General features: G+C 54.4%; 2 protein-coding genes across 6 annotated transcripts in view; both read left to right on the top strand.

The window, feature by feature from the left end:
• Positions 1–5,256, top strand: part of SUFU (SUFU negative regulator of hedgehog signaling) — a 95,080-nt gene extending 89,824 nt beyond the window's left edge. Inside the window, exon 12 of one of the 2 annotated variants that reach the window (XM_081075282.1) lies at positions 2,010–5,256. In XM_081075282.1, the coding sequence (XP_080931408.1) occupies positions 2,010–2,099 (90 nt within the window). In that variant the 3' untranslated portion in view covers positions 2,100–5,256. The remainder of the gene's footprint in view (positions 1–2,009) is intronic. The other variant, XM_081075281.1, reaches the window with a different exon arrangement.
• Positions 5,257–11,234: 5,978 nt separating this feature from the next.
• Positions 11,235–26,799, top strand: TRIM8 (tripartite motif containing 8). Of its 4 annotated transcripts, XM_081075195.1 has the most exons (7): positions 14,092–15,919; positions 17,227–17,453; positions 23,041–23,136; positions 23,473–23,706; positions 24,497–24,528; positions 24,663–24,778; positions 25,120–26,799. In XM_081075195.1, exons 2-7 carry the CDS (start codon positions 17,301–17,303, stop codon positions 25,725–25,727), a joined length of 1,239 nt encoding a protein of 412 aa, XP_080931321.1. In that variant the 5' UTR covers positions 14,092–15,919; positions 17,227–17,300; the 3' UTR covers positions 25,728–26,799. The 4 variants fall into 4 exon arrangements, with proteins under 4 accessions (XP_080931319.1, XP_080931321.1, XP_080931320.1 ...); XM_081075193.1 differs by lacking the exons at positions 14,092–15,919; positions 17,227–17,453 and adding an exon at positions 11,235–14,077; XM_081075194.1 differs by having other exon boundaries at positions 14,092–17,453.
• Positions 26,800–27,946: the final 1,147 nt, after the last annotated feature.

Below are 27,946 nucleotides of genomic sequence, written 5' to 3'. Positions count from 1 at the left end.
TGTTCTGCTTCCTCCCTTCTCCAGCCATAAGTTCTTCCCTTGTGGTCCGCCTCTTCTAACCCCAGCCCAGAGCCTGAGGAGCTGGCAGGCCAGGTAGGGGCTTGTGCCTTCTTTGGCTACTCCTCTGGGGTGCAGGAATGGAGCCCATAATCCCCTTTGTTTTTCTTCCTTGTTCCCAGCATCTTCATTTGTGGGGACTTACCTCATCCTGGAAAGTCCCTTCCCCTCCCCTGGCCTCCTCCTAAGCAGCACCCTAGTGAGATCTGAGCCTTCCTGGCCTTGACGCCCCATATGTTAGTGGAACATTAGCAAGCTGGCCTTGCCTCCAGCCTCCGGAGGAGAGCTCTCTTGGGCCCTCCCCTGCCTGTGGCAGAGACAGGCCCTTGCCTTGCCTTTTCTGCCGGGAAGTGTGTTTGGGGGAGAGCTCCTTCACCTCCCAGGGCCAGGCTTTCAAGCCAATGAGAGGTCAGGCAGAAGCTAGTTTTCAGCTAGGGCTGGAGCTTCCAGCTGCCAGGGCTCCCAGCGCCGCCTCAGCCAGTACATGGTGGCCTCCAAAATCCACAGGGTGGAAGACAGTGCACAGGGTAGGGCTGTCCGGTCCAGGTCTCCAGGTGGACAGGACCTTTTCAGAGCCTGAGCTCACCCCTTAAGAGATAGTGTCTTCTCTATCCTCTGGATGCGGCTTGCTAAATTAACTCATTTATACATTCAACATCAAGCTTCCAGTCTGTGCCAGCCAATCAGCCCCCACAAGTCACCGGTCCCTGAGGCCCGGCTCCCATTCAGTCAGGCCAGAACCAGCTGCCCAGAGCTCTTCCGGAGAGGCCATGTAGCACGGGGATGGCACTGCGCCAGACTGCTGCTTTGAGCTTGGGGTTTAGTGGATGGGAGGGGGACAGTCCAGGCAGAGGGACAGGAGCCAGGGGAAGCTTAGGAAAGTAGGTCACTAAAAATGACTTTTTTTTCCTTTCCTGTCCAGAAGCTGTCCCCACACCCTGCCCCACTCTCCACTTTAGTCCTGGCTTGGACAGTCCCCCATCAGAGGGAGGGAGAGGGAGCCAGCCAGGAAGTGTCAGGCCTGTTCACTTCCAGCCCCGGCTCTAGGCCGGCCGAGGGCCTGCTCTTTGCTCCTGTCTAGCCTGGCCGGACTTCTTGCCTAGCCCCGGGACAGTGGGAGTCACAAAAGGCAGACCCTGTTTTTAAGTCAGTGAGCATCTATTGAGCACCAGCTGTGTGCCACACCACATGCAGGGTCCTAGGGGGGAGGAAATACAGAGGAAATAAAATATGTCAACCTCTCCCCTTGCCCCCACCAGAAGCTCTAGAAACAAGACTATAAGCGAATCAGTGATTCTCGGGGATGGGTAAAAAGACCTTGGGCTCTCCTTGGCCGCCGCTTGGACCACTCTCAGGGAGCAGATGAGAATGAAAAGGGGGAGCAGGGTGGGGGTTTCCTCCTGTGTTCCCACCCACGTCAAGCAGCGCCTCCTTCCCTTGGATGCTTCAGAGGGCAGGTTCCAGGGTCCTTCTGCACCAGCCTGTGAAAGAGAAGCCATGGCAGGACAGGACTGCAGTGTTCCAGACCTCAAGCCACTTCCCTATAGCATCCGCACCCTCCCCTGCCCCCATCCTCCAGCCCCGGGGCCTCAGGGAGCAGATTCCTTACATGCTTGTGGCCAGAGGCAGAACCAAGGAAGTGAGCTGGAGGGAGGTCAACACAGTCAAGAAAGAGTTAGAAAACATGCCTCCTCCACCCCTGGCTAACTAATCACTGGCCTGGTGCAGCAAGGGGGAAGAAGGGGCCACCGAACTCCAGCAGCTTGACCCTAGCCACCTACCCACCTGGATCTAGCATTTCAGGTGGAAGCCAGCCGCCAGTGTCCTGTCTTGCCCCCAAGTGCTGGGGGCAGGCCTGGGTGAGGGTCCTGCCACAATGGGGCAGTCTGGGAAGAAGGCAGTGGGTTCTGCTAACCGTGTGCGCTCTGGCTCTGTGCTTGCTCCCTCCACAGTTCAAACTTCCCAAAGAGTACAACTGGCCTGAAAAGAAGCTGAAAGTCTCCATCCTGCCCGACGTGGTGTTCGACAGTCCCCTGCACTAGCCTGGGCTGGGCCCTACAGGGGCCAAGGGAGAGCCCAGCTGCTCCCTGGTGATTTCCGATGGAGCAGCTGTGTGAGAGTCCCACCAAAAAAAGGACAAGTGTGAGGATGACTGCGCAGCCCAGTGGGAAGCCGGGCACAGGCAGCAGGCCCCGCCTCACCTGCCACACCAAGCCCCCCACTGGGCACTGAGTGGGCAAATGCAAACCTTCCCCTCCTGCTGTTGCCACAGGCTCTGGTTTGAGAAGTGACTCTGGACCTTTGATGTGCCCCTAGGTGGAGACAGGCCTCCTTCTCACCTACCCACTGCCACGCAGCCCAGCACGAGGGAGGTGGAATGGCCATGTGGGTGCTCTGCCCTGCTTAGCTCCGGGAAGCCTTTGGTTTTGGTAGCCAAGATCCTCGCCACGGAACAATTCCTTTGATCGTGTTGGGTTTTCTTCCTCCTTATTTTATTTTGTAGAAACCGATGGTATTTTATTGCTCTTCAAAGATGTCTGGAAGCTGTGTATATAATGTTTTTTTTAAACAGAACTTTATTCCCAGATGAACTTTCTGATTCTCTCAGACAGGGGCCTGGGGCCATCTCCCCCTAATCTGCCACCAGAGAAGGGGCGGATGTTCTCCTGCCAGCCCAGTGCTCAAAGGAGCCGGCTTCACAGAGAGGCCTTTCTTCCCAGCTGGGCCTGGTAGAGCCTGGACCAGGGGGAGAGCTGAGACGAGTCTCCATGCAGCCTTGAGTCCAGGTTAAGGGGTGTGCTGGTTTCCAAGTGGACTGAGCCCCACAAAGTTCAAGGACCATCAGGGTCTCAGAGATGAGGTGGTCCCAGCCTCATCTTTTGGGCCTTTTCCACCCAACCAGGCCTGCCTAGGAAAGGGTGAGGCCCAGCACCTCACAGACCATCCCCACCTGCCACTCGGGGCCTGGGTCTCCAGCCCTTTGACCACTCCTGTTCCATTTCCTCATCCCCTGAGCCTCCCAGCCTCCAGGCTGCAGGACTCAGTCTTATTAAAATCAGAAAAATTAACTTCTCAACATGTCTTTCCCTTTGATTTTGCAAACACTGTACTCTCCCACACTCCCAGCCTCCCTGTATCCATTCGTTTCTCATCCTTCATTCCCCATTCCTGTCCCATCTCCATCCCTACTTCTGAGCCTCTCATGGTCCTTGGCCCCTTGCCTCGATACAGTTCTCATGGTCTTCCTCCCAGAAGCCAGCCTATCTCTAGCCCGTGGTTTTGGGATTCCTCTTGGGTTATCTCTGATTTCTGCCCTGCAATCAATGAGCCCCTTTCATACCCTCTTACCTCTGACTCTAGGGACTGCTGTTTCAAGATCACCCTTTAGGCCTGTCCAAAGCAAAAGTTTGTCTGTCAAGGCCCACACGGGGCCTGCTCTGCCCCTATCTACACTGCCACACACATGGGCACCACCAAGAGTGCCACAGGAAGCCCATGGGCATGGGACCCTTCTGATGAGAGATTCAGCCAAAGAGTGGCCTCTAGGTGCTACGAAGGCAGTAAGCAGGCATTTTAGGGAACAGGAGTTGGACTTCCAAGGGACCACTAGGGCCTGGCTTGTTCTCTGCACACGCCCTCAGGTGTACCCACTTAATTCCATCAAACTCAGAGCATCAAGGCACATCAGCCTGGAGTATTGGGAGAGATGGACTCCAGGCCCCCACCAGCCAAGATGGAACCCTCTGGACCTGACGTTGGCAGCAGCTGAGGCCTTCTCTGAGGACTTTTCAAAACGTCCTTCCCTGGCCTTTGCCCACCACAGCTTCCTTGCCTTTGAAACTTCTCATCTTATGACATTTCCTGGCCAGAGAGGTACCGCCACCAGCTTGCCTCCTTCCCTTGCCACCCTGACCTCCCTCTCCACCAATTCTTCCTTTCTGGAGCCCTGCCTCCACGTATCTGGTTTGGTGGCGGGAAAGGGGGTATTTTCTGACCTAAGCTTTATCATCAGTTTGGGAAGCAGGAAAGAAGCAAGTGAGCTCTGAGACGATGAGCCCAAGAAGCTGGTGGCCCCTTCCTGCCCCACTATGTCAGGAACCTCCAAGGCTGGGGAGGCCAGGCTTCCATCTCCTTTCCCTGCAGTGCACTGGCTCTGGGGCAGTGTCAGGCACCTGAGTCTCTGACCAGACCTCCTTCCGCTTGGGCATTGGCGCCTTCCTAGAGGTTTTCTGGGCGGTGCTGTCACTGAGCTCCTGCTGGTGAGAGCAAGGCTGGGGATCAAGCACGGCTGTCCATGTACTGTGCCCAGCACACCACCTGGCGCATGGTGGGTGCTCACTAAGTGTACCCCTTCTTTCCCTCCCTGCAGCCTTTTGGGAGCCCTCATCTCATAGTGAGTGGGGAGGTAAGAAGCTTCCCTCTCTAACATGCCTCTTCCACAGGCTTTCTTGAGGTTTGCCTGGTCCGACCCTCTCCCTCAAGTTCCTGATGCTGGAGTTCTATGAGGAAGGCCCCCCACCCCCCATGCAGTCTGCCTGCTACAAAAGGCAGACTCCTGTGGCTCCTCGTGTGGGTTGCAGGAGGACCACAGACCCAGACCCGTCTGCCATTCGGAGGGGTAGAGCGGCTCATGCGAGTTCTCAGGTCTGGCCAGGGAGCTGGTGCCTCTTCCTGTCCTCTTTCTCTTCCAAAGGCCAGGCTCCAGGCCAGAGACTGGAAAGCCTGGGGGTGACTCAAAAAGGGCTAGAGTGTTTTTTGTGTATTTTTTTTTTAAATAAACACAGGGTCTTGGGACTAGGTTTTGACACTAGGTTTTGAGAGCAGAGAAAAAACATGAAGGTCGGTGCCCCTATGGGGCAGACCAGTAAAGAAATCCCTTGACTGTATTTTTTTTATCTGGTTGGTTTTCCTCTCTGGCTTCCAGGTCCTCCATGCCAGGTGAGGTACCTGGGTCTCTGTTATAAGTCAGGAGCCCTATAGAGAGAGCCCTCCTTTTTTATAAGTACCTGAATGCTGCAATGGGCAGACTTTTGTAAAATTTTATATTAGTTTTTAATGTCAATGGCGACTCGGTTCCTGGGGGCTGCAGCCAGCCTGGAACTTTTGTAAGAATTTTTGGGTGACTCACTTAGATGTCATTTCCTTCTTTCCCCATCTCCTTCTGTGTAATCTAAGTGCATTAAACATATTTGCAGAAGTGCTGGGTCTTGTGCTCCTTTCTGGTTGCCTGGAGTAGGGGAGCAGAAAGCCTGGGGCCCTGGCAGAGAGGGTGGGTTGGACTCAGCCACTTAGAAAAAGCTGGGATGGGGAAAGACCTGGAAGACTGCTGTTGGGAGTGGAGGTGGTGCCAAGGAACAGGGTCGTGCAGTGAGCTGGTGAGTCTTCAGTCATGCAGAAATGACTGCAAGGACAGGCTCTCTTTCATTGGTCTTGAATTCCTCTAAGGTCAAGGGGGTAGGAGTGCGGACAATCAGGATATGAATAGGTGGTTAAAAACCCTCACTGCCACTGTAATTCCTCTTCTACCTTCCTCTCACCAAAACACCTTTTCCCCTTGGGAAGATGGGCTTTCCTCACCTCCTTTTTGGAGTCCCTGAGCCCATTTCTAGCTAGGACCAAGAGACAGCCACTCCCCTCACCGAGCATCTAAATTCAACCTTCTAATCCAGAGCCTGGGAGCAGGATGGAGGAACACAGCCTCAGAACTCGCACACCTATTGGTGACACAGGCCAATCCACCCTCCCTATGAACTCCTCTGGGCCTGATCTGGGTGAGGAGGTGGGTGGATTTTCCTGCCTTGGATTGCCAGCTCCTGTCTGTCCAGGACCTGGTATGGCAAAATAGAGCTCAATGACCATGGGAGAAAAGGGCAGCAGCCTGGGGCCTTAGAAGCAGGCAGGAGGGGGCCTGTACCCAGACAGGGTGATGGAACCTGCAGGAACCTGCTCTCTGTCCTCATGCATTCTTCCTCTTCCTGCTAGGCCTGGTTGTCCTGGGGAGTAGCAGGGCCTTTTCTCCTGGTCCTCAGGATGGGGCTATGGTATCCAGGGGGTTCTGCTGGGGCATCATAAGAGGGGCGGGGGAGAAGGTGTCAGCTCCTGTGAGAGGACTGTTAGCTCCCCTCCCTGTCTTCTGTGAGAACCAGCTGTCTGGGGACCTTACCCAGAGGTCAGCACTCCCGTCTCCTGTGACCTTCTATTGAACTGTGGCTGGTCCCTGGAGCAGTGGGGCAGGTCCTTTCCCTCTGGCAGGCAGAGCAAGGGAGTTGGGAGGGTCTGGAGCCATGCTAACAACCTCAGGGTGGCCCATGACACACCCCTTCCCCTTTCTTTTGAGACTGGGGGTGGGGTTGCTTATCTAATCCTCCTCATCTGACTAACCTAGAAGGACCCAGGGTCAAGGTGAAGTTTTTGCTCCAAAGAGTACAAAATAGCAAGATCTTGTGTTTAGGTGATTCCAGGAGTTAGGACTAACTAGGCTGGAAAAAGAAGGGCTCCTGGGCCTAGAAGAGAGACACTGTCCTCAGATTTAGGGAGGGGAGAAATCTGCCAAGTGATCTTTAATGTCTCCTCCTAAAGACCTATGCATTCCTCCAGGTGTCTGCTCTGCCCCATCTGTGGGAGTCAGGGTCCCTGGGGAGGGGGGCCCACAGGCTCCAGGGCCAGGGGCTAGGGAGCCTGAGAGATTTGCCAAACTGGCCTGACCAGGAGAATGCATGCTGTAAATGACTCAACCCAGCCTTCCAGGCACTGAGGCAGCTGCAGGCTGCAGAGGGGGAGCATGTGGAGAGGCCAGGGTGGGGTGAGGGGAGTGATTTGCTGGACAAGAGATGTATTCCAGTTCTGCAGGAGTAGGTCAGGATGTGGTCTGACCTACTCCTGGGAGGGGCAACCATCTTCAGGCCCCTTCCATGGGGGCATAGTGGGACTGTCCAAGTCCTTCCTCTCGTAGTGCCAGGAAGCCTTTGGGAGAGAGCTAAGGGCAGGATGGAGGAAGGAGCAAGATGACTGATGCTGCGTGCCCATGGTTTGTGTGAGCATAGCTCACTGAGTGACTTGAGCAGCAAGGGAGACTCTGAGAGGGTTGTGACGAGAGTAGTGGCTTTGGGGCCAGAGAACTAAGGGCTGTACCCCTGTTCTTCTTGTTTTTCTAATTTCATCCCCCGCCAGCCCGCACCCCACCTCAGTGCCTAGAGCCCTGAAATGAAGGAGAATGGGCCTTCTGGGTCACAGCGTTGTACCACCTGTGTACTGTTGAGCCTCTACAATACCACTGTCGGAAACAGTAAGAACTAGAAAATATGTTCATTCACTTATTCTTTCAACAAACCTGTGGCAGACACTCTGCTATATGCTAGGAAACTGGACACAGTCCTGGCTTTAGGGAGCTCTGGTGCAGTGAGGGAAAACACAAGGAACAATTGCAAGGAAGAGCCATCAAAGAGAAAGGAGTACGCTGCCTCACCAATTATTACCAGTGTGACTTAGGCTAATTTACTTGTGCCTCAGTTTCTTCATCTGCAAGTGGCTACTTGCTTCATAGAGGTTTTTGCAAGGATCATATGAGATAATAATGCACATGAGATGCCTGGCACATAGTAATTGCTCAGTTAGTCTTAACCCTTTATTAAAGGGCTGTGCTAGGGTATACACCCAGAAAATGTGCCCAACCCAGTCTGGGGAGATTTTACAAAGGCTCCTTGAAAGAAGTGACATCTAAGTCAAAACCTGAAGGATGCTTAAGGATGAATTAGGCAAAAGAAGAGGGGGCTTTACTTTCCAAAGCTCTCCAGCAGACAATGAGGGCAAAAGCCCCAAATCTCTTCTTCGGAATTTTGGAGTCCAAATTGCCTAGTGTATATGGTTTAAGGCATCAAGCTTTCCTTTGAGAACCATCCCCCTGCCTGCTGAATGGAGAACATTTTGAAAGAGAGCAAGATTGGAGGCAAGGTGACCAGTCAAGTCTGGATTAGGGTAGAAGTGGTGGGATGGAGTAAATAGGATTCATTCATTGAATCAACAAATACGTATTGAGTATTTACTATGTGCTATAGGTCCCATTAGAGCATAAAGGAAATCTCCTTTTACATATGTGCCCTAGAGGAAAAATAAAGAGGAGGAGGAGAGAGAGAGAGGGCTTTCGGGAGGGATGCATTTTTATGTACAGAGGTCAGGGAAGGCCTCACTGCATAGGTGCAGCGGCCAGTTGTGGAGGACCTTGCAGGCAATGATAAAACTTTGATTTTTATTCTGGTTGAAGTGAGAAGCCATTGGAAGATTTTGAACAGAGGATTGACGTCATCTGAGTTATATTTTAAAAGGATTACTCTGACTTTTCTGTTGAGAAGTGAGGTGGGGGTAGAAGCAGACAAACCAGTTAGGACCTACTGAAATAATCCAGGTTAGAGATTAGAATGAAGTAATAGAGACGTTAAGAAGTAATCTGCAGTGGGAACAGGTTTAGAGAGAACAGAAATTAGTATAATTTTGGACATATTGAGTTGTGATGTTCGTTGTAACTCCAACACGTGAAGATGTTAAGTGAGCAACGAGTATACAAGTGAATGATCATTGAGATATTTAAGAGCGGGATCTATGTAGGACCCGGAGACTGACTGAATGGGTAAGAGAGGTGAGAAGGAGATGTCAAGGTTGCTTCCCTGATTCTCGGTTTGATAAGTAAGTAGCTGACATGTCCACTGACTGAGATGGGGAACACAGTGGAGGGGGAACAGGCTGCAACATGAAGAGGATGAAGAGGTTAATTTCCAGTACACTGAATTCACAGTGCCTGTGAAACATCCAAGTGGAGCGCGCCACCCAATTCTCTTCCGTGGACTGCCTTTTTAGTTGACTACATGAATCTGCAACCAGGAGAGTGAGGATCTGGGCTGGAGATGCTGACTGGGGAGTTATCAGTATATAGACAGTGGTGAAGCCTTAGGAGTAAATGAGATGCCCCAGAGAGCAGGTGTAGATTAGTAAGAGAAAAGGATGGAGGGCAGGATTCTGAGGACCGCCAACATTTATGAGATGGAAATGAGAGAAGTCTGTGTTTAGAAAGATAAGCAGAAAACCAGAAAAGTATGATGTCTTCCAAGTCAAGGGGAGCAGTCTACAAAGGTGAGAAATTAGAGGACTCCTTTAGATTTGTTATCCTGGAGGTCATTGGTGAGGAAGCCACAGAAGGACCCTTCAACTGCTCCAAGCTAGACATTGCTGTTTCTTTGTACCATCTTTAGAGTATGGAATTGAGGATTAAAGATTGAAAACCACTGTCTCCTTGCTTGTTCCTTTAGACATGCATGCATTCATTCATTTTTCATTTGCTCAGCATGGGAGGGAATGCAAAGTGCTAAAGACACAGGCTTTGTCCTTGAAAGGTCCACATGAGCCCCCACATCAGGAATAAGGAGATGGAGGTTCTGGAGCAAAGAGAGCCTCTGGTTTGATGGAAGTGACCCATCAGGGCCTCATGGGCCATACGAAACTGGATTTGAATTTCAGTTCTACCATTTAGAGCATAATCACTGATGACTCTGAAATTGATAATCTCCAGCACAAACCTCACCCCCTGAGTCTGTATGTACAACTGCCTCCTCAACATTTCCACTGGGATGTCTGAGGCAATTCAAACTTAACTTAGCACTACTGAAAATCTCCTCACCCAAACCTAACCCTCTTCAATTCTCTCCTTTTTGGTAAATGGTACCCACATTCAGCCTCTTGTGGCCAAAATCCTAGGAATCCTAGCAATCATTTAAAAATATCTGGGGGTGGGAGAATACATACATAAATATATGTAAATATATATATATATGTAAATATATATATATATATACACACAGACACACATATATGTACATATATATATATATATGTAGAGCCAATAATCCTAGATATGGATTAGATATGGGGTGGAGAGGAATCAACAGATAATAGTAATGGGGTAGGAATGGGATCAAGATGTGCTTATCACTGTATATAGTATATCCTTCTGAACTTTAAAAACATTTTTGATATATATTAAAAACGTGATGTCACACACACACACACACACACACACACACAGACATCCCATTCCTACCCTATTGCTATTATGTATTGATTGCTCTCCACCCCATATGTAACCTGTGTCTAGGGTTGTTGACTCTCCTTCCAAAATATATAGCTGAAAACTTCTCACAACCAGCTTCAAATGCAAACTCCTACAAGGAAGGCCCTGTGTATTCCGGCTGCTGCCTGTCTTCTCCCTCACCACACAGCCTTCTTTATGCCCTGGGACATGCCTGATCTATTGCTTTTGCATTTGTTTTTCCTCTGACTAAAACATTCTTCCCCCAGGTTGTCACTTGCCTGGCTCCTCCTAAACGTGCACGTCTCAGTTCAAATGTCAAAATGTCACTTTTTTGGAGAACCTTATATAAGCACGTAACTATCACAGAAATTGTCCTACATGTTTAATTAAAATTTTTTTGTTGTTGTTCACGTTCTCAGAGGAATCCCCAGGGCCTAGAAAAATACTTGGCACATAAAGGCTTTTGTTAAATATTTGTTGACTGACCGGCCTCCGACAGATTACTTCAATTCTTCCAGCCCCTGTTTCTTTATTAATATTAGATAATAATGCCTATTTTGCTCGCTGATTTTAAGCGTCAGAAATTGAGGGTAAAGTAATGAGGACATTGGGAAAGTGCCCCACAGTGAACCTTTTCAATTCCTTGCTCAGTTCCATCAGACCGCTGAGCAGACTAACAACACTCCTTTCCCTCATATAAAAAGAGCTACGGGTGAGGCTCGGGAAGAGGTGGTCCCACTACACAGGGGCATCACGCCCTTTTAAGAAGCGCGAAAGCCTCCTCCCATCTCAATGTTTAATGTACCCAAGTTAGTACGAGTCACGTGAGGATCCCTGGTTTGCCCCTCCTTAAAGAGGTGGAGCCTCTGCTTGAGGCCCAATAGCAGGAGCAGCCTCCGGAACAGCCCCAACTCCAGACACGGAAAAGGGGAGGAGCTGGGCTCTTCAGCAGCTGTAACAGCACTTCCGGACAATACGCCCCGCCCCCACTCCTTCCCCTCCCCTGTCCATTTATTTCTCCTGTGCCGGTGGACCGAACCAGCGGGTGCTGATTAAAGGCGCCGCCGTTGCGCTGCCGCTTTCTCCTCGCCTCCGCCTTCCCATCTCCCCGCCCCCTTCCCGAGTAGCGGGACTGGCCTTGATGTAGGGACGCCACCCTCCGCCTCTCTCCACCGTTGCTCTGGAGTTCGACTCACCGCAACCCCCTGCCCGCCCGCATCCCCACCCTGCCGGCCGCACTCTGCTGGGAGCCCATTGTATCCCCCCCACGCCTGCAGACTCCGAGATCCGGCCGTGGCGGAAAGATCCGGGACCCCTGGGCGCCCCTCCGACCGGTCCCGCGAGCCGGGGCCCCTCCCCCGCCCACCCTCCTCTCAACAGCGCGGTAGCAGCCAGGGCGCCCTTCCCTCCCTGACGAGGCGGAGGCCAACTGGCGGGCAACAGGGACGCACCCCTTCCCGAGCCCCAGCGGCGAACTCCCCCACCTCGCTCCCTTCCTCGGGGAAGGAGAGCCGGAGCCCGAGCGAGCTGAGGCAGGAAAAGGCAGCCGCGGACTGCCTGGCACGCAGATCATTTTTATTATTGAGATTATTATTAAAAGGGGGCGGGGAGCCCAGGACGCAGGGGAGGGGGCTAGAGACGCAGCTATTAAACAGATTATCCCTAAAATAATAATAATACGCGCAAGATGGCTGAAGGTGGCTGTGATGAGAATGTTGGGGTTGGGTTTTTATTTTTTTCCCTTCCTTTTTTTTTTTTTTTTTTTTTTTTGATCTGAGGATAAAGCTCTGAGGCGACAGCCGCTGCGGAGACCCTGCCCGGAGTGCCCTCCCCTCAGTTGCGAAGCTGCGGGCGGACAAACGGACCCACCGACGGAGTGACTAGCGCGGGCCCGCCCCGGACGCGTCGCCTGGGCAGCAGCCGGGGGCTGCCGGCACTCGCCTTGCTGCCGACTTCTTCCAATTCTAATCTTTTTTTATTTTTTGGAAAGGACTGGGGTGGGTGGAGCAGAGGTGGAGAGAAATCGGGACTTGGCATTTTCTCCGCGCTCTCTCCTAATTTGAGGGAGGCCGCCAGCTCTCCCCTTAAAAAAAAAAAAAAAAATCCCACCAAAAAAAAAAAAAAGAAAAAAAGAAAGAACGCTGCAGGACCCTCGAGCGAGCGCTCCCGGACCCCCGGCTGCCGCCGCCACCGCGACCGCCGCCAAGAGCCCAAGATGGCTGGGCGCTGAGGGAGGCAGCCCGGCCCGGCTGGCTCGGCCCGGCTCCGCCGCCGCGGGCTGGCTCGGACCGCAGCCCCGAGCCTTCCAGGCCGGAGCAGAGGCCGAGAAGAAAAGAAAGTGGGGGGGTGGGTAGGGCGGCCGGGGTGGCGAAGGGGAGGGCCGGGCCGGGGGGAGGGGAGGGCCGGGAGCCGAGCCTCCTGTTCATTAGCAGTTGAGAAAAATTCCTTTCTAGTTTGATCAATCCTTGTTTTCCTCGGCAGAGCCGAGGCGCCCGCTCAGCGCAGAGACCGAGAACAGGGTTTACCCGCGGCGGGGGCGCCGGGCGCCGAGCCTCGGGGGAGCGCCCAAGTAGCGACGAGGGGGTCAGGCCGGAGCACCGGCGGGGCTTCTCCTCCCTCCCTTTCTGGTTGGCTTTTTTTTTTTTTTTTTCCACTTCTCTCCCTCCCCCTTCCGTTTCTATTTGTGAAGGGAGGAGGAAGGCAGAGGCGGGCTGGTGTCTCTAGCCGGGGACTGGAATTTCATCTGAATGACTGCCCCTGAGCGCACACAGCGCCCCGGAGTCGGCCCGACTGCGCCCAGCAGCCCGCACCCGCCGACGGCCGGCCAGCCGGGGGGCGGCCGCGATACCGCCCAGGGACCGCCGGCCCGCCTCGTCCGCCTGGCCGGCATCTAGCAACCCTCGGCGCGGCCGCATTCGCTTCCCCGGCCCTCGGACCCCGGACGAGGCGAGGGAAGCGAGGCGCCGGCCAGCGCGTAGGGAGCCACCATTGCCGCCTCCGTCGTCGCTAGAGGAAGTTTGCGGTTCCCGGGCTCTGCCTTAGCCGCACAGAAGGAGAGGCGGCCTCTTATATGGAATTTGGACCCGGGAGCTCCTCTCCAGGGCTGGTGCCCCGGCCGCGGCCCTGGCGCAGTCCGCCGCCTCCCGCTAAGCGCTGGGGAGGAGAAGCAGACGCAGCCGGCGGCGCGCGCGGCGTGAGGACCGAGGCTACCTCCTCTGGGGGGCGGGGGCGCGGAAGGCGCTGGTGACTGAGCGACTGCTCGGGCCGCCTGGGACCGGAGTTCGGGGCTCGGGAGGCCTACAGCGGCACCGGCCGGACCCCCAGGGTTGGGGAGTTGGTGAGGCCTGCCGGGGCCACCTGCCCGCAGCCGCCATGGCGGAGAATTGGAAGAACTGCTTCGAGGAGGAACTCATCTGCCCCATCTGCCTACATGTCTTCGTGGAGCCGGTGCAATTACCGTGCAAACACAACTTCTGCCGGGGATGCATCGGAGAGGCATGGGCCAAGGACAGCGGCCTGGTGCGCTGCCCGGAGTGCAATCAGGCCTACAACCAGAAGCCGGGCCTGGAGAAGAACCTGAAGCTCACCAACATCGTGGAGAAGTTCAACGCCCTGCACGTGGAGAAGCCGCCGACGGCGCTGCACTGCGTGTTCTGCCGCCGCGGCCCCCCGCTGCCGGCGCAGAAGGTTTGCCTGCGCTGCGAAGCGCCCTGCTGCCAGTCCCACGTGCAGACGCACCTGCAGCAGCCCTCCACCGCCCGCGGGCACCTCCTGGTGGAGGCGGACGACGTGCGGGCCTGGAGCTGCCCGCAGCACAACGCCTACCGCCTCTACCACTGTGAGGCCGAGCAGGTGGCCGTGTGCCAGTACTGCTGCTACTACAGCGGTGCGCATCAGGGACACTCGGTGTGCGACGTGGAGATCCGCAGGAATGAGATCCGGGCAAGTACCCCCCCCACACATTCACACGCACACTCCCTACCGCCTGGGGATCACCCATCCGGACCGGCTGACTCTTGTGACGTTAGGCCAGAGGCCCCCTTCCAAAGTCTAATAGAAAGTTTGGGGGCACGGTCCTGGGAAGAAGGGTCCGCGGTGGCTACTTGATACATTCGTGCACCTGTGCTCTTAGAGTCCATCTTGTGAGTCATTTATAGAACTGGGGTGTGGGGCTGTCAGGGGTAGAGTTTGGGTGTTGCTTTTCCGTTCTGCGCACAGCTCCCTCCCCCAGCCTTGTTTCTGTGGGCCCTACGGGAAGTCACCAAGGCAGTGACCCAGGTTCTGCTTCTCCAGCTGCTGTTTATGTAATGAGTGTCCTGGTGCTGCTGCTGCTGTGGCTGATATGATCCATGATGCTGGCATACCAATGAGGAAGTAAACAAAAGCAGCCATGTTAGTTTCAAGCTCTATTGGAAACACATTGGGGGGTGGAAGGGAGCTTCCAGAGGGAGAGCAGAACTCTGGGGATCTGTGTGGACAGGGCCTGCCTGGACAGCCAGCAGTGTCTCAGCGCTTGGGATTATTTCCAATAGCCCACTCTCCATGTGTGAGGATCGCTGCCCTCTGTGCCTGTGTGTTGCACACGTCTGCATGAACAAACCTTAAAGTATGTGTCTTCATCACCCAGAGCCCTTTGCTCCCAGCCCAGCCCTCTATCACAGCCCTCCCACATTTGGGGAGGGGAAGTGGAAGACAGAAAAAGAATCCTGTGGGTTTAAGGTTGAGCCGCCTTGCAATCTGGTTTCAGGCAGCTGGCTCCCCTGGGCCGCCGGCTGAGTGATTACGGAACCAGAACCGCATCCCCTCCCACTGTATACACCCTGCAGCAGCGGCCAATGTCAAAACCGCCTTCCCCCTCAGGCCTCCGGGCCTGGCTTTGGAGCTGGACTGAGGCAATACTTCCGTCCCTTTCCGTGGAGGGGGGCTCCTCCTACGTCCCTCCCTGGTCCCCTGGCTTTCAGGGTTGAGTCATACCCGAAGGAAGGGGTTGGCCTGAGACTGAGCCATCTCAGAAGCCCCAGCTTGGGGCCTGGGGGTGAGGTTGGGCTTTGGTAGGACTGGGAGTGTTTCTGGGTGGGGGCCCCTGGAGGCTAGTTGAGGCCAGTGGAGAGCTTGGGTATGAGGAAGCTCTGAGCAGGGGATGTTTGTAGATGGGGGCTATTTCCTGTGGGGAGACCAGTCAGAATGAGTCACTGTTTAGCAATTAAAAAACATACACAGACAACTAACAAAAGGCAGGAGGGCTGCCACAGGCTGAGGGCAGGGACAACAAATAAAATTTGCTGTATAATTAGTTTCTAATCAGATGGGCTAGCTCTGGGTTTTTGTGCCAGGACAGGGCCTCTGGTTTCTTGAAGTGTAGGGGATAGAAAGAGGAGCCATTGCCCTCTCCCTGCTCCGCCCACCATGGGTTGGAAAAGGCAGAAGCCTAGGGGAAGCAGATGAGCCCCTGGTGTCCTCTACCCCCTACCGGGGCAGGCAGAGCCCAGACTTTCCCCAGTATTGGGAAGCTGCTGCTATTATTAATAAAGATGGAAGGGCTGAGGGAGGAGGCTGGGGAAAGGGCAGAGGCAAGAGAAAGGAGGCTGTCCAGTTCTCAGTCCTGGGATTGGCAGTGGAAAGTGAGAGGAGGGGAAAGACGGAGATGTGGCCGAAAGGAGGGGGCAGCAACCAGGGTGATGAGTATAGGTGTGCCCGCGCCTACCGTTTTGCTTTTAGCTGTGTCTGAGTGCTAGAGATGTCTTTCATTTGGGTAGGGGAGAAAACATAACTGTACCTGATTTGGTAAGTAGGAGGGTATCTTTAGATGTGTGTCTGTGTTTGCAAGTGTCTTTGAGACTGTCTGCTTTGCTCTCAAGTGCACCTGTCTCCCAGTTGTGAGTTGGGGGAGGGGGCAGGGTGTCAGATGCATGCAGAGTGTATCCTGGGGGTCCCACCAGCAGGTCCCTGATCCCCGGCTTGTGGGAGGAACTGGATGGAAGCAAGCACTGAACTTTGTCAGTGGCCCTGCGTGTGTTAGCACGCACATGTGTGTATGTGTGTGTTTGTGTGTGTGTTCCTGTTCCTGGCATGGACAGTCTCAGAAGTAGTGGGTTGCATCAGGGCCAGATGTGCACTTCTGTTTGCTCAGCATTTGTGTCCCCCAACCTGAGTCGCATCTCCCTCTAGGCTTCCCTACTCCAGGCCCTCAGGATTCTGTCTGGTGCTCCAGTGCTATGGAGTTGGAAACCCTTCAGTAGCCCAGCGCCACTCAATGTGAATTGGACTTATTGACTGTGGAGGAAGGAGAGGTCCCACCTTGGGGAACCTGAATGGAAGAACCCATTTCACCCGGCATCCTCTCTGGGCCAGCCACGGGGAAGGGCCTTTTCCTGGCCCTCTTTTCCCTTGGGAGGCTGTCTTAAAGAGCCTCTGCTGGTGCATGGATGAGGGCAACAGAATTCTCCCAGATATAGGAAGAGAAGCGCGGAGACCTGGCACATGCCTTAAAATATAGCTTTGCTTCTTATGCTTCCTCTGCTGTCCTCCCTGGGCAGGGGAGGGGGACAGCTGCTGAAATGCCCTATCTGCTAGAAATAGAAAACCCTGATTAACTTCTCCCTGGTGCCCCCCACTCGCTTACTCTAAAGCACTCACGCGTGCATGGGCCAGTGGCCTGGAGCAGGGGCCCAGCAGGGAGCGGGTGGGGAGTAGCAGGGGGTGTCTCAGAATCAGACCTGTGAAGCCATTGCCCTTCTCTGCCTTTGGAAAGCCACGGTTAGGCCACACTGCCCCGAGGCGTGGATGCCCCCTGCGTGGGCCCCAGAGACCACTGTCTGCGACATGCCCAGACCTCAAATATGTTCTCCCTTGGGGCTGGGGGAGGCTAAGGGCCCAATATTAGCACGTCCAGGTGGGCTCAGGCCTGGCAGCCCTAGTTGGTCAAAGTGTCATCCTGTCCCCAGGTTTAGGGGTTCATCTGAGCAACGAGGGATTGCTTTGAGCTGGGAGCACCCCTATTTCATGACCTCCCTCAACATAGAAAAATGACCCCAAGATAAGACCTAGTTGAGTGTGTGTTCCAATCATAGTTGTGCCTCTGTCATTCCTAGGACCCCAGATCAAGGCTGGAAATATTGCCGAGACTCTGTTCCTTGCTTTCCTGGAGGTTTAGAGTTGAGAAGAAATGTTCTCTGTGGAGGGGATCCCACTGCTTGGGCCAGTTTGGGTTTTGCAGCTGCTGGGGCTGAGGTTTCCTCTGCTGCTCACATTGCCCCTTGCTGGAGGGGTTGCGCGGGACCCTGGAGGGGATCCTAGGTCTTCATTCCATGTGTCTCAGGTAGGCTCTGGGAGTGAGGGCTGCCTGGGCCTAGCCCGCTCAGGCAGTGCAGAGCCCACTGCTGCCCCTTCCCCTCCCCATACTCCTGAGGTCTCTGGTGGGGTTGGAGCTGGGGTGGGGAGGCTATGTGGATGCGAGGTGTGACGGTCATAGCTGCCTTTTCCTCGGCCATCCTGAGTCTGCACAGAAGAGGGGCTTGGCTTGGCATTCCTCCCTGGGCCCCGGGCAGAGGCCCAGCCCCCCACCTCCACCCCAAGATACTGCTGACACAGCGGGGCGCCTGTCATGCGCGCCCTATTGATTCCTCTGGCTCCTGCAGCTCAGTGGCTGTGCGCCCATGTCAGTCTGCAGGTATGTGTGTGTCTCACATGTGGCTAATTTTTTATACCCCACGTGGGTATCTCTGAGAAGGTACAGCGTGAGTGACTGACTGAATTATGTAGTTGTCAGCCTTGTGTGTGGTGTTGGGTCAGAAAGACCTGTGCACGAGTGTTTGTGAGAGAGAAGAGGGTGTCTGTGTGCCCTGCTTGCTGCACGCCTGCGAGGTGAAGTTAATGTGCTGTGTGACTGTCAGCATGATGGTGCTGGGTGACTGCCTGCTCAGTGGGGATTGGTGGTGGGGTCTTGTGTGACTTTCTCACCTGGTGGGGTGCGAGTTGGGGAGGGGAGGACAAGGTGGGATTCACCTTAGGGTGAGCTTGTCGCCTGGGGCGGTATGGGAGGTAGCAGCCTGGATGGATCCCGCCATGCTGTTTTGGGAGCAGCCGGGGTGGGCATAGGAAGAAGGTGAGCCCGGCTCAGGCTCCTGCCCTGGACTGGGCAGACAGGCCTGGTTGGCTTCCTCCCTGGCTCCGGGAAAGCCTTCCTTCCCGGCTGGCCTGGCATTCAAACCAGACAAAGGGGGGCTTTCTCTCTCGCCTCTTTGTTCTGCTGCCCCAGAGTGCTGCTCTCTGCATGGCAAAAGCTAATTCGACTGCAGCTGGGAAGCCGTCTCTGGGGTCTTCCGGGGCCTGCCTCCCTGCTGCTGCCTCTCTCTTTGCCCTGGCTCCTGCCCTGTGGCCTCTTCTCTCTGGCTCTGTGGTTGCCCTAAGCTGGGGGTTCGCAAGCTGGTAGCCCAAGGTGGGAGCTGAGGCACGGAAAGGGGCAGCTAGGGCAGGCAGAAGCTGCTTGGAGACAAGGGGAGAGTGCCGTGGCTCAGGGAGAGGGGACGCTAAGGGACTCCTGGGAAAGGGCTTAAGTAGGAGGGGGGAATGTTTGGCAGCTGGGGAGGAGGTTAAGATGAAGTGGTTTTGGAGTAGGGGCTGCAGCCAGAGCTGAGGCTGGCATGAAAGTCACCTGGGCAGGGGTCTGAGCAGGAAGAGGTGCTCCAGCAGCTTAGCTCCTCTTCCTGCCCCCCATACCCCTACCACAGGGGTGCTGGACCCAGCTCGGGCCTTGACTGAAAACCTCAGGCCTGCCTCTGGCCCCGCCTCTGGGGCCCTGTTCCCTCCTGACCTTGCTTCTCTTCAAGGTTGACTTGTGGGTTTTATTATTATTTATTAACTTTTATATAGCCTAGAGTCCCCATGGCCTCACCCATCTGCCCAGTCTAGTCTGGCATCAAAGATGCCAGCTGGGCCTGGCCAGTCGGGCTCCAGAGGGACATGAGGCTTTCCTGGGGCAGAAAAGTAAGGGGCTTCTGATTGCCTCCTCTCCACACTGGGAGGGGCGTTAAAGGGAGCAGCTCAAGGCAGAGTCTAGAGCATTGGGCAGAAGGTATGAAGAGCATATTCAGGATATGAAGGATATTCTGGGGCCTTGGAGAAATGGGAATGGAGTGCCCCCAAGAATTCTTGATGTTTTTGCCCTCGCAGACCCAGGAGCAGACCGTGGAAGGCCTAGGTCCTAGGGGACCGGGACAGGGACAAGAATGAGCAGTCGCCATCTGGGCTGAGTGGGGCTGGGCCTCACATTTCCCAGCCTCCTGCTAGAGGCTCCTACTGTAGACCGTGGTGCCCCACTCTGCTCCACTGCTGCACACTCGTGTGCCACAGTCCAGTGACTTACATGGGCTGGGAGCAGCTTGTAAAGTGCCCTCCAACTCCGCATTGAGAGGCTTGGCTCTGCATCACGCTGGGACCATCGATCGGGTCCTATCTCTCAGCTGTGGATTTTTCCCAGGTGGGAAACGGGGCCTCAACTCTCAGCAATTCCCTGGGGGTTGGAATGGAAAGGGATCCAGGCCTTGCTTCCTCTACTCCCCACCTTCCAGCTTCTCAGCAACCTGATTCATTTATGGAACCACGGTGGGGGGTAATGAAGGGGCAGCAAGTGGATATTTTCCTTCTTTCCCCCAGTTTTCCAATGCTGAGGGGGCAGGGGTCCCCCAAACCCCTTGCTTTCCCCTAGCTGTTGTCTATGGCAAGATTAAGATCATCTGGCCCTAAGGGAGGACCATCCCTGCCAGGGTGAGCTGGCCAGCGTGGGCCACCTCCAGCCTTCCCTGGCTGGCAACCTCTGGCCAGTTTCCTTCCCATTCCTGCCCCTCCCCTACCCCTACAGCAGAGAACAGGAGCCCAGAGGCCTCTGATCTGGAGGAGGGGAAATGAAACCCAGCCACCTACAATGGAGTGTGTCACTATCCTTGCTAGCCCTGGACTGGGCTCCCACCCCAGAGGGCTCTGGGCAAGCTGGACCCAGGACCTGGGACCGTGAAGCAAAGGGAAAATGCTGCATGGTTACAGGGTAGAAGTGCTGCCAGGAAAGGCTCTGAGAACAGCCTAAAAGAAGAGGGAAGGGGCTGAGCCCCACCCCCAGGACTGGACAGGAGGTGCCTCCCTTGGCTCTGCCCTGAGTGGGCAGAGCCACGTAACTCCGTGAAGGGGTTTCAGAGGGGCAGAGGTGGAGCCAGTGATCTGGAGGGCAGGAGTGGAGCAGGCCCATTCCTATCCTTTGAGGGAAATTGGGCTGGGAACGTACCTGGGGCTGCCTCTTTCCTGCCCCCCACACCTGGGACTCAGCCCCAAACGCTCCTCTAATCAGATACTGGTGGGTTTGGTCATGAGAAGCAGTTGGGCAGGGAGATCATGGTGCATAGACGTGTGGGGGTATGTGGGGCCGGGGCTTTCAGATATTCCGGGCACTGGGAAGGCAGGAGTGACCTAGAGTCTGAGGTGCATCTAAGGGGACCCTTTCCTCCTGAGTGTGGGTAGGAGGCAGCCAGCAGGCAAATATTTGAGGGCCAGTTGTTACGGGGGGGCAGAAAGGCCTGATGTTCTAAAGGGGTGTCCTGGCCACCATACCTTTATGGTAGACGTCCCTCAATTGTCTGGGACCTTCAGGAGGCCCAGCCTTCATTCACTGCAATGAATGAATGAATGCAGGGATTTGGGTCCAAGTACACGTGTGGCTGTGTGCAATAGTGTGCACGAGTGTGCTTGTGTGAGTGTGCAGTTGTACGCACGTATCTGGATAGTACTATGGGTGCTGCTGCCCTCGTGACACAGCTGTGGGCAGGGAGGATGCATGATTACCTCTATTCCTGCCCCCCACCCATCTGTGTCTTCAGGTGCTGGTTCTCAGGTTGGCAACAGATCCCTGTGCATGTTGGGCTGGAAGGGCAAGGTTTCCTGGGGCTGGGTTTTAGAAGTCCAGTTGTTGAGCGGGTGGGGGGTGACCCAGACTTCCAAAACTTAGAATTTGACATCTTTATCCTCACTTCCTCCTCTCCCCAGGGTCCTGGTTTTTTGTTTCTAACGTAGCCACCAACACAAAACGGGGCCGCTGAACTCTCTTGCTGACCTTGGTATCCCCATATGTAAAATGGGTTGGCAGAGTCAGAAAGGGATTGGTGGCAGTGTGCGAAGCCAGCTGTGTGTGGGTGAGAGTGGGGGTCAGGAGGTAAACTTGAGGGTCATTCTGAGGCCCACAGAAGAAGAAAAGGAAGCATTCCTTGTTGAGTGGATACACTGGGAGCTGGACTCTGTGCAGTTTGCTTTGCAAACCTTATTTTGTGTCCAAAACCAATGGGTTTATTCAGTAAACATGTTATGCATTTGTAGGGTGCTGCGGCCTTTGTGTGGCCTGGCTGGGAATGGAGGTAGAAAAAGACAGCAGCAAAGCCCTATTTTCAAGAGGGCTTGGTTTTCGTAAGGACATCAAACCACAGTTGGTGAGACAGACTACAGAATCGTGGGTCCTGTAGATCTGAGATGATGGTGTTTTGTATCTGTAGTGGTCAGTACATTAGCCACTAGCTAAATGTAGCTCTTGAGCACTTAAACTGAGGCTGGTGCAACTGAAGAACTGATGTTTATTTTTAATTAATGTCAATTTAAATAGTCATGTGACTAGTGGCTACCATATTGGACAGCACAGCTGTAGCGGGAGGGTAGAACATGGCAGCGCCGCTGCGCGGCCAGGACAGGGAGAGACCTGCGCGGACTGAGCAGGGGCTGTAGGAAGTTTCCTACAGGAGCGGGGCCCTAAGCTGGACCTCGAAGGACAGTTGAGGAGGAGGAGGAGGCCCTGTGGGCAGCAGAAAACCATCAGCGGTGTGCAGGGAGTTCCAACATGCACAGAGTGTTGGGCACAGGAGACTAGCCCACCTGGCTGCGAGAGTCAGGTCTTAAGAGAGTCTTCATTACCATCTAAAAATGTTTGGAAGGAGGGAGTCAGTGAGGGTGCTCCAGCAGGGACGAGACCCTGTTTGAAGAAGTGTGTCTGGTGAAGAAGAGATGACAGGAGGAATGAAGCCGCCGGGGTGGGCAGGGCTGGGAAGATAGGGGTTGTAGAGATAAGAGACTCAGGGCTGAGATGAGCAGCTTGGTCCAGCACCTTCCAGCAGACCGGCCTCCAGTCTTAGGAGCGCCAGAGTCTCCTTTCCACCTGGGTCCAACTGAGGGGCTGCGAGAGCTAGCAAGGACTTCAGAGGCCTAGCTCTTGGCATCAAGAACAAGGGTGAGGGTAGCTGGCTGGATGCTCTCAAGTGTAAGGCAAGTATAGGGTGAGATCTCTGGGCTGGGCCAGAGGGCCTGTAGGACCTGGGCAGGTTGTTGGAGCCTCTGGACCTTAGGGTATTCGTCTCTGAGATAGGGCTCCCCAGAGAGAGGCAGCATGAGTTGGATAAGAACAGACCCTACTGCCAGATCACCTAGGTTTGTATCCCAGCTTTGCCACTTAACTTGCTGTGCACTTTGGATGAATTACTTAACCTCTCTGGTTTCTTCTTCTCTGAAATGATGGCAATAATAGTGCTTTATAGCATGACTGAGATGATTAGATTAGTCTGGGGGGGTGGAGGGAGTTGTTAGAACAGAGCCTGGCCTGACCCTGCCTCAGAAAGCTCATGGTTTACACGTGTGTGAGAAGCTATTCCAGGCTTTCTGTTTGTGGAAACAGGCTGGCCAGACAGCTGTCACCAACCAGACCCCTGGGATTGCATGGGGGCCAGAAGAGGTTGGATGGCAGAAACTTCAGGCAGGGTATCTGGGTCAAAGGGTCTACAGGATGAGTCTATTCTGTAGAGGGAAGGGTGGTGCTCAGCCATCCTTGGTAAGGGGTGGAGCTGCAGCCCCCTCTGACGCCCCTGCCCCAACTGTCCCTGCAGAAGATGCTGATGAAGCAGCAGGACCGACTGGAGGAGCGAGAGCAGGACATTGAGGACCAGCTGTACAAACTCGAGTCAGACAAGCGCCTGGTGGAGGTAGCCAAGCCCAAGCTCATGGTGTGGGGTGGGAGTGGCTTGGGTGCAGGGCCTTGGGCTAGGATCTAGTGCGTGGCCGGCTCTGGGCCAGAAACGTTGGTCAGTCGTTCAATGAATGGTTAGTAGATGAGCCCCACTTGTGCCAGTGGTAGCTGGCACAGAGCCCTGTGCTATCAGCAGGGAGTCGGCAGGTCAGACCCGGCCCTCGGGAGCCCTGGACAGCGTGGGGGTTTGGGGTCCCAGACTCCACCGTCCAGGATGTGAGCCAGGCAGCAGAGGCAGCCAGAAGGCCCCAGCGCTCACCTGCCTGCCCACTCTCGCCCCCTGTACCTGCAGGAGAAGGTGAGCCAACTGAAGGAGGAAGTGCGGCTGCAGTATGAGAAGCTGCACCAGCTGCTGGATGAGGACCTGCGGCAGACGGTGGAGGTGCTGGACAAGGCCCAGGCCAAGTTCTGCAGTGAAAACGCAGCGCAGGCGCTGCACCTCGGGGAGCGCATGCAGGAGGCCAAGAAGCTGCTGGGCTCCCTGCAGCTGCTCTTCGACAAGACAGAGGACATCAGCTTCATGAAGGTGGGCTGGGCCCAGGACCGGTTGGTGGGAACCTGGGGCGTTCCTGAATTAGAGTCTGCAGTTCTTTGCTCTCTAACCAATTGCCCCCACCAGTGTGCTCACAGGGCTTTGGAGTCACCCTGCTCTCTCTAGCATGGTGACCTTGGGCAAGTCATATGTTCCCTATGCCTGAGTTCCCTCACCTATAAAAAAGGTGTTGATAATACAAATCTACTATCTTTTATCCTCAATTCCAATTTTTAAAAATCTCCACAAACTCGAAGAAGAAAATTCCGACAATTCACGTAACAGCCAAAATTGACCTGAACTGATTGATGTTGGCAGTTTATGGTCTTTATCTCACTAGGTATGGCTATTCATTATGCTACAGAAACATTGATGTATTGGATTATGGTGCCTACTGGAAAAGATACGTAACATGATACAGGCACCATAGTTCCCTTCTGAAATAAAACAAATTCCAAATTCCAAAATACATCTGTCCCCAAAGATTCCAGATAGAGGATCAAGCACCTGCAGAACCTTCCTCGTAGGGTAGTTGTGTAGATAAGATGATGGATGTATAAAAAGCATTGACAATGCTGTCTGTCACATAGTAACCGCTCAATAAATGTTAGCTATTCTTCCAAAACTGGAGACACCACCACCACCACCACTCTACCACCCTGGCCATACTCTGGCCAGAATCAGAGGGTCAGCCCTGCCTGAGGAGAGGGAGGATGGGGCAGCTTTTGTCTTCACCTCTCCCATGGTGCCTTTTCCACTGACTAAACCTCTTCTCTTCCTCTAGAACACCAAGTCTGTGAAAATCCTAATGGACAGGTGAGCAGAAGGCCACTGGCCCTCAGGGAACACATCTTGGGGAAGGCAGGGAGGGCCAGGCCCATAGCGGGGGAGGTTGGGCGGGCTTACCCGTGATACCTCCTCACAGCAGATGCCCCGTCCACTGCCCCCAGGACCCAGACCTGCACAGGCAGCAGCCTTTCTCCCCCTAAGATTGGCCACCTGAACTCCAAGCTCTTCCTGAACGAGGTGGCCAAGAAGGAGAAGCAGTTGCGGAAGATGCTAGAAGGTGAGGGTCGGGTGTTCAGTGGAGGGGTGGGGTAAATGCCAGAGCCGTCCCTCTGAGAGAGTGTGGCCTGGTCAGGTAGGCCTTTCTTCATGTCCTGGCTTTGCTACTTCTAGCTGTGGGACCTTGGGCAAGCCAGATTACCTCCCTGAGCCTCAGTTGCTCCAGCTGTAAAATGGGAATAATAGTATCTGCCTGCTAATGGAGTAGTGAGCATTGACAGAGATGATGCATGCATGATGTAGTGGGCTTGGTCCTATAGATGAAAAAGGTCCCCAGGAGAGAGGAGGCCTGGGTGGCTTGGGGTGGGAACTTCGGCGACTTTTGCCCCAAACTCTCCACAGGCCCCTTCAGCACACCGGTGCCCTTCCTGCAGAGCGTCCCCCTGTACCCTTGTGGCGTGAGCAGCTCTGGGGCGGAAAAGCGCAAGCACTCAACGGCCTTCCCAGAGGCCAGTTTCCTAGAGACGTCGTCGGGCCCTGTGAGCAGCCAGTATGGGGCAGCGGGCACAGCCAGCGGCGAGGGCCAGTCAGGGCAGCCCCTGGGGCCCTGCAGCTCCACGCAGCACTTGGTGGCCCTGCCGGGCGGTGCCCAACCTGTACACTCAAGTCCTGTGTTCCCCCCATCGCAATATCCCAATGGCTCCGCCGCCCAGCAGTCCATGCTCCCCCAATATGGCGGCCGCAAGATTCTCGTCTGTTCTGTGGACAACTGTTACTGTTCTTCCGTGGCCAACCATGGAGGCCACCAGCCCTACCCCCGCTCCGGCCATTTCCCCTGGACAGTGCCCTCACAGGAGTACTCACACCCGCTCCCACCCACAGCCTCCGTCCCCCAGTCCCTTCCTGGCCTGGCGGTCAGAGACTGGCTCGATGCCTCCCAGCAGCCTGGCCACCAGGATTTCTACAGGGTGTATGGGCAGCCGTCCACCAAACACTACGTGACGAGCTAACGCCACGCGGGCGGCAGGGTGCTGGGGAATCTTCCCCCTCAGCCCCCAGTGGCTCGGAATTATGCATTCAGAGACCTGTCCTATCTTCCTGTCCTCCCTCCCTTCCTCCTTCATTCTCCCAAGTCTTGTCCTTCTGGATTTTGTTTTGTTTGGGGCTTTTTTTTTCTTTTTCTTTTTTTTTTTTTTTCATAAATCTCTTGGATGCAGAGGTGACAGTAGGAGCTGGCCTGGTGACAGTGAGAGCTGACCTGGGCCGGAGCTGCCGGTAGCCCTGGAGTTGGGAAAGCGTCTACCTCAAGGCGCTGAGCTCTCTCTGTCTCTCCTTTCTTCTTCCTCTTCTTCCCCTTCCCACCCTCAGGGCTGGAAGGAGCCTCAGCTTCCCCTAAAGCCTTGAGGGTTGGGGAGGCAATCCTTCTCACCTAGCCCTGGGAGGAAGGACCAGTGCCCACTGGCCTGCTTCTCCCTTGTTTTTCTTTTGGGCATTTTGATCACTGACTAAGGAATGACCCGTAGATTGTGGGGCTTTTGTTTTTCTTTCTTTTTTAAACCAAGAATGATTTCTCCTGCTTCCTTCTTCTCACCATCCTCCCAGATGGAGTTCAAAAGCCACTTCTCAAGCAGCTTTTGGCACCTTCAGCCTCAGAATGGAATCTTACAGACAGGAACCCCAGGTCCAGGAAAGGGGGAAAAAGAACTTTGCCAATGATAGTGACCACAGAAAAAGCAAATAATAATAATAATAATAATAATAATAATAAAGAGAAATAAAAGAAATAATAAAATAAAAAACCATAGCACAGCCCTTGTTGAGGTCAGCGGGGGAGGAGGGGTTGCCCTGAGTTGGGTCCTTGCCTGGATTTTGACACAGCAACTTCCTGTAGTGAGCACTTTGTATGAATCGTGGACTTCCTGTTCTCAAGGCGCAGGTATTTATTCTGTAATCTATCTAGAGCACACACCGAAATCCGACCTAATAAACATAATGGCGCAGTCCCACTCCCTGCCTTGCCTCTTACCCCCAGGCCTGGGGTCTTTGGGCATTGGTGTGGGGAGGGGCTTTCTAAGGACAGAATCCCTGCTTTTCTTGCCTTGATTTTCTTCTGGGTCTGGACTGTTCCAGGCCTATGAATGTCAGTTCATTCAACACTACATCTATTCTCAGCCTTTGACAAACTTGCTAAGGGTCTCTCAGGTCCAGCCCCCTGCTGCAGGGGCGCTGGCATCTCTATGAGGTTCTGCCAACTTGCTCTTAGGACAAAGGAAGAAATACCTTTCTGTGAGTCTTGCAAAATTTACCTCCTTCAGTCTACAAATGTTTATTGAGCACGTGCTAAGTGCTAGGCACTGTTAGAAGCAGAACAGAGCATCTTGGAATTTAGTGTAACTGGGCCTTCCCCCACATTGGGAGGGTGGAGTCGCTCAGCTCCATGCTGCTTTTGGTGACTTGGGCTCTGGTCCCTGAGCAAGGAGGAAGAGCAGGCAGGAAAATCTTTGGCTCTGGGAGGCAAGGAGGTAGGGTAGCAAGGTGAACACTACATCCTATCCACAGCCTCTTTGGCAGATCTTCTCAAAGTCTAGCATGTCTTGGGAGCTTATTGAAAGCGCTGCTTCCTGGAGCTCCACTTCGACTCAGTGGAAATCACTAACGACTCAGGAATCTGTGTTTTTAGTTCCCCAGTAATTCTGACCCATCCTAGGGTCTGAGAAGTGCTACCTTAGGGACTATCCAGGGTCCTGCTTGTCACTTGGACCCCTGAGGTGGAAAAAGGGACTAGGATACATCAAGGCTGTCCTTTGTAGGGGAACTGAGCTCTAGTGTGTTGCCTAACTGCATCGATCTGCTTGTATTGTAAAGCAGCCTCTACCCTTCCATATAGTAAGGACAGTTTTGCTGGGTGCCTAGTTCTCTTTCCCCTTGTCTGGGTAGAAACAGGCAGGGCCTGAGCGCCTCCCACCCCAGGAAGTCTAGAGCAAGGCAGGGAGCTGTGCGTACGTCTTGTGCCAGGGTCCAAACATCACAAACCGCTAGTCAACCTTAGAAAAGTAAGGACTCAGGTTGGAGGACATGGTCAGGCCTGTCAGGCTGGGACACCAAACCAGTCTTGTTAAGAACCTCTGTCCTGTCCTGTGGGAGTAGACTCAGTGTGGAGTGGGTGGACCCTTGCTTCACTGCTCCCCCTTCCCCACTTTGGCAGGGAGCCAGAGCCAGGAGCAGGATG

The sequence above is a fragment of the Rhinolophus hipposideros genome (assembly GCF_964194185.1).
Source record: "Rhinolophus hipposideros genome assembly, chromosome: 15".
Classification (NCBI taxonomy): Eukaryota; Metazoa; Chordata; class Mammalia; order Chiroptera; family Rhinolophidae; genus Rhinolophus; species Rhinolophus hipposideros.
This window is presented reverse-complemented; position numbering and strand designations above follow the sequence as displayed.